Raw genomic sequence first — 10,183 nt, 5'->3', positions numbered from 1 at the left:
CACAACTCTTTGGAGAAATAAAAATGATGAAGCAAAATAGAGAGTTTGCATAATTTGTATTTGTATTTTTTATTATTTTATGAAATGTGTTGCATAGCTTCATTAAGTGATTAGGATAATTTTTAGCGTGATTTACATGACTTTTAGAGGTTATCTTAATTATTTTTATGTTAACACATGTTTTCCTCATCCGCACTTTACATATTACATCTAATTAGGCTAACCCAATTGGTGTTACTTGCTTTTGTGCTTCATATATAAAGATAAATAGTTTTTGGAGATTAAAGAATGAAGTGTATGTAGTAGTGTGTGAGGTGTTGTGAATAGTGAAATTGCAAATGTGTAGACAAACAATGATGAAGTTTGTTAGAGATGTGTAACCCAAAAAATTGTAAAATGTGTGTCTCTTTAGTTCAACAATAATAATTCTCTAAAATCATTCCTATTGTATCATGATTTAAAGGTGATATTCAATTATTAGTGTAAGAATCTGCGTTAGGGCAGAATTTCCCCAAGACCAAGGAACTCAAAACACAAGCACAAATTAGAGCAAAGTATGATCAGAATAACTGTATAGTATTCAATTCTATGTACAAGTACACTAGGAGTGCCTCAATATAAAGGCCTCTGAGATGCATCTAGAATGCCTAGGAATTAGCATCATGATAAGTCCAACAACTAGGCACATGTCCACTAGATATGGGTTATCCTCCATTATGTACGGAAGTAAGTGCTATGATGTGAGGATAAGCCTACAAAGGTGAAACATGCACATTAGTGTTGTAGACAGCATGTGCTAAATTAGGAGTGCAAAAAACTATGTTGTCTACATGACAACTCAGTGAATGATGCAAACTCCTGTGGTGTAGACACTATGTGCATAATTAGAGTTGTGTACTTCTATGTTGTCTACATGACAACTATAGAAGATGCACAAACTCCTAAGTGTCTCATAAAGAGAAATAATAAAATAATGCAAAATAATAAAATAATGCACTAACCTAAGTAGACTTAAGTAAATGGTAAATAGTAAATACCTATTTACACCAACACCCCCCCTTAAGTGCAACTTAGGGGAATGCACTTAAGCTCACTAATGCATAATGGGTCTCGGCTACTAGGCCATGTTAGGTACCCATGTACAAAAGCAATGCTAAAATGATGCAATGCAATCTCTCATAAAGTAGAGAAAGAGGGAAAACCTAATGGGAAAAACCCTCCTCCAAAAAGAGAGATGAGTACAATAGAGAAAGAGAGAGAAGAAGACCTCAAAAGAGAAAAAAATCCCTCCTAGAAGAAGAGAGAAGAGAGAAGTCAAGGGACTTCCCTATCTACAACATCCCGCACCCCCAAGAGATCTCGTAAATGAGAATACTTGACCTCTATAAAGGGTTTGGTGAAAATATCTGCGACCTGCTCTGCTGTAGGATAGTACTGAAGTGCAATGATTTGCTCATGTATAAGCTCTCTAATATAGTGCATATGAACCTCAATGTGCTTTGTCTGCTGATGTTGAATTGGATGCTTAGAGATTTAAATAGCACTTTGATTGTCACAATGAAGAACTGTCGGCTTAGGTAGATCGAATCCAAACTCCTCCAAGATATGTTGTAACCAAAGAGCCTCTGTAGCTGCATTGGCAGCCCCTCGACACTCAGCCTCTGTGGAAGAAAGAGCAACATTGTTTTGCTTCTTACTTTGCCCAAGAATAGGGCCAGAACCAAGGTGAAATGTGTACCCTGAAGTAGACTTCTGAGAATCTAAGTCTCTTGCATAGTCTAAATCTGTGTATCCAATCAACTGAAGCCCTGTACCTACTGCATAATGAATCTCATGTGTATGTGTACCCTTGATATAGTGCAAAATGTGCTTGGAAGCCTTCCAATGAAGCTCATGAGGTTCTTGCATAAAGCGTGAAACCATACCAATTGCAAAAGCAATATCAGGGCATGTGTGTGTCAAGTAGATAAGGCTCCCAACTAACTGTCTGTATAATGTTGCATCAACAAGTGGAGTTGTGCACTTAGCCTCTAGCTTAACACCTGATAGGAAGGGAGTAGGAGCAGGTTTACAGTTACTCATGTGAAACCTTGAAAGAAAGTCAAGAGCATACTTCGGCTGTGAAAGTGAAATCCCTGCTAAAGACTATATGATCTCAATGCCAAGGAAGTAGTGTAGCAAACCCAAGTCTGTCATGGCAAATCTGTCCTGAAGAGAGGTCTTGACACTAGCTATGATGGATGTAGTGCTCCCTGTAATGATCAAGTCATCGACATAAAGCACTAAGATCAAGTGAGAGTCATCTTTCTGAAGAATGTAAACATTTGAATCAAAATGACATCTTCTGAAACCAACTAAGAGGAGAAATTAGTCCATTTTGGCATACCAATCCCGAGGAGCCTTCTTTAAACCATAAATAGACTTCTTTAGTCTGCAAACCATAGTAGAATCCTGTACGAACCCCTGTGGCTGCTCCATATAAATTTCCTCATGAAGGTCACCATTCAAAAATGTGCTCTTAACATCCATCTGGTGTACAACCCATCCTTGAGTTGCAGCAATTGCTAGTGTCAGGCGAATGGAGTTCATTTTGGCAACTAGTGCAAAAGTCTCTGTATAGTCAATACCTGGAACTTGCGAGAAACCTTTGGCAACTAGTTGAGCTTTATGTTTATCAACACTTCCATTCGCTGCAAATTTGGTTCGATAGATCCACTTGCATCGAACCACTTTTCTTCCCTTAGGAAGGGGAACTAAGTCCCATGTGTTGTTTTTCATCAAAGAATTGTATTCTTCCTCGATAGTTGTATCCCATTCTGGAATCCCTGATGCTTCCTTAAAAGACTGTGGATCTGAAGCAATGGCTATGTATGCATGTGGAAATGACTTGTGTTGTGACCTAGTCCTTCGAGTATCTGAAGGATTTCCCACCATTGAACTTGCTACATCAAGGATATATTGTGCCCAATGAGGTTTAGTGGAAGAAGATGAAGGAATTTCCTCAACTGTTTGTTGACCCTACGAAGGTGGTATCCTGCGAGTCAAGGTTGTAGGAATTTCATCTTCTGAGTCACTTTCATCACTATGATCACTATCCATATAGGAGGAAGAAGGAGGAGTTGAAGAAGCCAAACTTGGACATGTTTCTTCAAAATGAACACTCCTCTCATAAAATATTTCGTGAGTCTCTGGATCCATTAATTTATATGCCTTGAGATGATCAGGATATCCAACAAATATGCATGGTTTTCTTTGAGGTTCGAATGCCTTACGCTTTTGTGGAGGTATCCTTGCCCATGCTGGAGAACCAAAATTTTTGAAGTGCTTAACACTTAGTTTCCTTCCACACCATGCCTCAAAAGGTGTTATTCCATCTAAGGCCTTATGCAGACTTCTGTTTTGAATGTAGTTGGCACAACACATGGCTTCAACCCAAAACACTTGATCAAGAGACTTGTGTTGAAGCATGCAAGCAGTCATTTCCTTAAGGGTTCAATTTTTTCTTTCAGCTACACCATTTTGTTGTGGCATGTATGCAACTGAATGTTGAAGATCTATCCTCTCATGTGTGCAATAGTCTATAAGTCTGGAATTGACATATTCTCTGCCATTATCTATCCTTAGTATCTTGATGGCTTTCCCAGATTTCTTCTCAACTTGAGCTTTGAATATGATAAAGTTGTCAAAGACTTCACTCTTATGACCAAGAAAAAATACCCAAGTGTACCTTGAAAAATCATCAATAAATGTGAGAACATAGCAGGCCTTACCAAAAGAAGGTACCAGAAAGGGGCCAACTACATCACTATGTACCAATTCTAGAACAGCAGTTGCTTTCCAAGACTTCCCCTTGTCATATTTCTCTTTGGGATGTTTACCTGCTTCATAGCCTGGACATACTCCCTCTGAAAATTGGACTTGAGGTAGACCAATGACCATTTCCTTGCTGCTTAATTGCTGAAGGTAGCGATAATTAAGGTGTCCAAATCTGTCATGCCATAGTTTAGTTTGAGTGTTTGAATGAGTCAACAAGGCAAGAGACATGGACTTAGGCACAAAATTGGAGAAAGAATAAAGTCTTGTCTCATGGTTTTCCTTTCCAATCACCACCATTGAATCATCTTTGAGATTCTTTACCACTACTGTGTCAGGGAGGAACTCTACTTTGTTGCCACATCCATAGTGAGTGATTTGATATATGGAGAGAAGGTTGGTACTAAGGCTAGGAACATGCAGTACATCCTTGAAGACACCATTCTCTAACTCAACATTCCCTTTACCTTCTACTTTAATTTGAGTATCATTGCCCACATAGATGTAGGGTACATGTGAAGTGTTTAAAGAGGAAAAGTGCTTCCTTGAAGGCCCCATATGATGAGATGCTCCAGAATCTAGAATCCATTCCTTCGGATTGTTTGTACTTGCAACTAAAGCTTGGCCCTTGCCCTTTGAAGTGGTTGAAGAACCCTTGTCTTTGTATGTATTAGGAACATCAATTTTGTGTTTCCTCATAATGTTTACCAATTCATCAATCTGCTTATCTTTGCACTCGTGTTCTTCATGTCCATTCCTCTTACAATAGGAATATGTTTTCTTCTCCTTCTTGTTGAAATTGTTCCCCTTTTAATTGTTCTTTGAAGAAGATTTTCCTTGTTGTGAAGAAGAATTTTGAGTAGAAGAAGATTGACTCGTGGAAGATTGTTGTTTTGAGGAGGATTGTTGTGTGTCATCTTTTTGCTTGGCCTTCCATTGCTTCTGCTTCTTGTTTGAGTTTTTACCACTTGAATTACCTTCATTTGCTACCAAGGCTTTAGTTTTGGAAGACTTGAGAATTCCCATTCCCACTAGATTGTCATGTTCAAGGATCAACATTTTTGAGAATTTCTCAAATGAAGGCTTAACATAGGCACTACCCATTGTTAATTTGTGTGTATTAAAGCTAGAAACAAAAGGAGCATATTCAGATGAAGATGAGTCATGATGTGTTTGATCATCTTTCCATCTTTAATGGGTTCTCCACAATCATTTAGCTAAGCCCTATACATTTCTACTTGGGTAAGATAGTCTTTAATTGTGTCAAAATTTGTAGGATCCAACTTGAGAAGTTTATCCTCTATTGTGTAAGCCATGTCTTCATCTACTGTCCCATACAAAGCTTGTAGTTTAGCCCAAATCTCTATTGGATCTGTAAGCTTTCTTATGTGAAATTTGACAGGATGAGAGATATTTTTCAACAAGGTACCTAAGGCCATCTCTTGTTTGGATTTCCAATCCTCTTTACGAGCTTCATCAGCATCCGGAGGAGGTTTCTTGGCTACACTAGGGACATAACGCCATAAACCTTTTTCTACCAATGGCTCTTTAATGTTTTCTTTCCAAGTAGAGTAATTATGTGGAGTTAACTTTGAACAAGAACCCATGAGGCAAGAACTCAAGATAAAGAGACACAGTACACAGTACACACCCCCCCTTTTCACTCAATCAAAAAATCCCCCCCAAAATAAATGATTTTGGCACTTTATATATAGTGCGTTTACAATGGGCCACTTGCCAAAATAGACAAAGTGGACTTTCTGATTTTACTGATTACAACCTTTGTATAGAGTACAAATCTGGACTATTACAATGTAGCTCAAAGTTACATCAATTGTGAAGCATTACAATGCAAAACAAGGCCTATCTCTGAAAGTGATACTTTTGTCCAAATAAGACTACAATATGACTGTAGATCTAAAAACTAGACGAAAAAATATCCACTTTAAAAATAAAAAAATCTAAAAAGGAGACTAGATGAGCCCGTACGATGCATTTGAAGTTGCAAAAAGCAGGATTAAACAGGGACAATCGTGAAAAACTGTGATTTCTAACCAATCCGTACACCAAAACCAGAAACAAATTGCACCTTGAAAAATTCAAAAAAATTTACCCAAAATCAAAAAAAATTACACCTGATTTGGAGTTCGTATGACCAAATTATGGTTGTTTGAAGTCCAGCTCCAAAATCAAAATTGCAAATGAAGAGGGGTCTGCAGAGGAAAATACTATATTAAATTTGACGTCCAAACGACCATCGTAGCAATTCAAAAATGGCCTGGACTGACGGTCATACGACCATCAATTTTAGCATCTTACTTTGCTGACGTCAGCGAAAACAATGACCTCCGATGACGTCAGCTTGTACGGATGATGACATCGCCTGTACGGAATGTATGGACAAACTCACCGCATGGCAAAGGTGCACATGTCTGTACGGAGGATCTGACTGTTCAGTGACGTGTAACGCTGACTAGGCTGTTGACTCGAGCTGACAGCTGGCAAATATTTGCACAGGTGGCGCGGACAAGGTTGCTCGTTGGAAGCGCCACGTGGAGGGTGAGTTGGCTGCTGCGTGGACGAGCTTTCTGCGGCGTGTGTCCTTGTCTGTCAACTGTGTGGGCGGATGCAGGAGTGCCACGTGTCTGAGGACGTGTCGCTGGAGGACTACCGCCTATGGGATAAAGGCTGCGGGAGCCGAAAGTTTTTCGCCGGCAGTGGGTCTTTTAATCCCACATGCATGGGCGCGTGAATTTTGCGCAGTTTATATACAAAGTGCCACGAAGAGCAGACTAAACGGAATGCCCGGTGGTGAAGGGCATCGCCGGAATGTTATCTAACGGCGGTAGACTGTGATCGTCGGGAATTAACAGTTGTCTGCATCCGCCGGATTTGATAAATCGATGCCTTGCGAAAATAAATTAAGTGATCTACGGGCTGGGATGTGACGACCTAGTGCTGCAATAATATTTTCTCTGACAGAATTAATGGTGAAACTAATTTCGAATAATTTCAAAAAAATATCCAAAAAATAATTCCAAAATAGCAAAAATAATATAGAATCTCAGATCCGAAAATAAATTAATCAGACTGATAAAAGACCATACCCAGATTTGCAAATCGGGCCTTCGAGTTTCGATTTGCAAAAAAAATTTGCCTCCCGATTAACTATAGCCTACAATAGGCAAGTTAATAGTCAATTTTCACCGAATCTTCGCTCCGAACGCAATGGCGAGGTCCGCTTTGGCTCTAGACACTCCCAATTGCAGCTGATGCTCCGGATCTGAATCGGGTCTCTTGAAGAGATGAAGCAATGAGGTCTCCAAAGGCTATGTGACGAGTATCTCCCTCAGCTTTGATACCATGTAAGAATCTGTGTTAGGGTAGAATTTCCCCAAGAGCAAGGAACTCAAATCAGAAGCACAAATTAGACCAGAGTATGATCAGAATAACTGTATAGTATTCAATTCTATGTACAAGTACACTAGGAGTGCCTCAATATAAAGGCCTCTGAGATGCATCTAGAATGCCTAGGAATCAGCATCATGATAAGTCCAACAACCAAGCACATGTCCACCAAATATGGGTTATCCTCCATTATGCACGGAAGTAAGTGCTATGATGTGAGGATAAGCCTACAAAGGTGAAACATGCACATCAGTGTTGTAGACAGCATGTGCTAAATTAGGAGTGCGAAAAACTGTGTTGTCTACATGACAACTCAGTGAATGATGCAAACTCCTGTGGTGTAGACACCATGTGCATAATTAGAGTTGCGTACTTCTATGTTGTCTACATGACAACTATAGAAGATGCACAAACTCTTAAGTATCTCATAAAGAGAAATAATACAATAATGCAAAATAATAAAATAATGCACTAACCTAAGTAAACTTGAGTAAAAGGTAAATAGTAAATACCTATTTACACCAACAATTAGCAAGTCCATATATTTTCCCTAAAGTTGTGTGCCTTAGCCTACAAGTCCAAGTTAGGGGCAATTTACTTCCTTGTCCTCTTTATTCACTTTTATAGTTGTGTTATTTAAAATAAATGGTTAATAAATGGCTAGATTTCAAAACATTTTCATTGACACCCCATTCCTCACGAATGTTCTTCACTTTTTGTATTAGTATGATTTATATGAGCAATAATAATCGTGCTAAAAAAAAAAAAAAGCACTGGAACTTGGTACAATAATAAGTATGCTAAAAAAAAAACTAGTTCTATAGTCTTCCTTTATTTCTTCAAACCCAACAATCTTTGGTCATTATAACTAGTAGGTGACAACTCCTAGTTAAAAGTATCCACTACATGTTTATTCCACTCACATGTACTATAAATGTGTAGCTATAAAAATAAAGCTCATTGGCATGTTTAAGTGATAATTTGGCCAAAATGAATACACAACATAATAAGAAGTGGTTTCATTGCTTTAGATTTTGAACAATTAGCTATCTTTTATACTCAACGTCCCACTAATAGCTTCTACAAAAGCATCACACTAATGGTAAAAGTTTGGAAACATTCTTAGCACTTTACATACATTGGCCCTTACAAAACTATTTTCTATTAACTAATTTTTTTCTTATATATTTATTTGATTTTGGAGATAATTGAAATATTGTTTGATTAGGGGACCTTTACCTTTGCCCTAAATCAATATGATGTATAATGTCTCTTGAAGGAGGCAAACCAATTGGCAATTCTCGAGCTATAAGGTTTAGATCCTACCATGTTCACTTGCTTCTTTTGGGCAAGTAAACTACAAAATTACTTCCTTTCTATCTTACAACTATTCTCTACCATTATGGATTACTTAGGCCATATCATCAATCTATTGAAAAAGGGATGCCATGCATTAATTAACATAACATCATTAAGAATATCTACTAAAATGCCAAATTTTAGTGCAACCAAAAAAGATTTGCCCAAAACCAAACCATGATCCTTTTTAAAACCATTTTTAAGTGAGGTGCTCACACACATTCATTCATTTCATTTTAATCATTACCTTTTGTACAAGAGCTTACCTAAATGTAAATTTACTAATTATACAACTTACATATAAATTTTAAGTGGTTCTTAAATTCATAGCTAAAAAAAATATCACCATAATATATTATAGAAAACAACACTTCAGAATAAAATAAGCATTAACACTGAAACCCTAGAATGTCCCCTTAAAACTCTGAAAACAGGGGCCAAACTGAAAACCCTAATGCCATACATGAACCAAACCCCGAAGTTTGATCTATCGGGAGTTCAGATCATTTTAAAGACTCGGATCGCAAGAAAAGAAGATTGCTAAATCCAATCAAATTAATAATATTAGCAGCGAGCTCCATAGTTAATTCACTCATATCCAAAAGTACGGAAGAGACTATATGCAAAAAAACAAAATCACATTGAGATCTCAGAAATTGCTGTAACAATGAGTACAGTGCTCAGATTACTGCAAAACCATCATCGTGTTTTTGCAAACTTGTAGATCACAAAATCTTAAACAACATATCCTAAAACAAAATCACTGTACTCCATTATAATTATCTTCGGAACAGCATCAAATAACGAAAAGTCACGAAAACCCTACTGAAGTTGAAGCGGATCAACCAGCGTATACATGTACTCGTATAACAATGACAAACAAGGTTATAAGGCCAAAATATATGATGGAATGGACCAGAATCGATCTGCCATTGGTTCCGAAACCACTTAAATCTATGGTTCTTTTATTACCTGGAAGCTGAAACAAGAGCCCTGGAGACAACAGTAAGAACAACAGAACCCCCACTATTACTGGCCCCCAATCTGACATTGTTTCTTTGCTCGATACCTTCCCACTTCAACCAGAGCGAAGATCAACGGATCATATGCAGAAACAAAGAGTAGAATTTATTGTGCAGAAACTAAGATGAAGCAGGGCAAAGGTGAAGAGACAGGAGGGTACGTCTTCAGGGCTTTGATTTTGCTTTTGATTTGAGTGGGCGGGAATATTATGCTTTATAATTGTAAAAGGAAAAGAAGTTAGGGTTATGCTTTGTTCCCCGGCCCTCGAATGGAATCTCTTTTCATTGAGATGCAAGTTTCGAATTATTTAGTCCATACACCTAATAGAATGCTGCCTTTCGGTGGAATATTTTTCATTTTATTGTTTTTTTTTAAAATAAAAAATGGGAATAAATTCAGAGTTTGTATTTAGTCAACATGACATGACATTGGTGGAGTATTTAGTCCAAATCTTAATTGCGTTAAGATTTTTTATTTTATTTTTCTTAAATTAATTTTTATTTTTGTATAAACATGAGTTAGGGGGCTGTTAGTCTATTTTGAGTAACAATTGTACTTTAGCATGTAATGGATATGTTGA

The 10,183-nt window shown here is 37.6% G+C and overlaps 1 protein-coding gene across 1 annotated transcript; it reads right to left on the bottom strand.

The window, feature by feature from the left end:
* Nucleotides 1-9,201: 9,201 nt before the first annotated feature.
* Nucleotides 9,202-9,859, bottom strand: LOC149538395 (uncharacterized). The gene has a single exon (XM_089802812.1). The coding sequence runs from the start codon at nt 9,629-9,631 to the stop codon at nt 9,422-9,424; it is 210 nt and encodes a 69-aa protein (XP_089658938.1). The 5' UTR covers nt 9,632-9,859; the 3' UTR covers nt 9,202-9,421.
* Between the last annotated feature and the right edge of the window lie 324 nt (nt 9,860-10,183).

Source organism: Cupressus sempervirens, chromosome 9 (genome assembly GCF_028749045.1).
Source record: "Cupressus sempervirens isolate cs-2001-9-10 chromosome 9, ASM2874904v1, whole genome shotgun sequence".
Taxonomy (NCBI): Eukaryota; Viridiplantae; Streptophyta; class Pinopsida; order Cupressales; family Cupressaceae; genus Cupressus; species Cupressus sempervirens.
Note: the sequence above shows the minus strand (reverse complement) of the source record. Positions and strands in the feature narration are given on the sequence as shown.

Coding starts and splice junctions, on each gene's coding strand:
- LOC149538395 (XM_089802812.1), bottom strand. CDS start 9,631: ATGTCAGATTGGGGGCCAGTAATAGTGGGGGTTCTGTTGTTCTTACTG.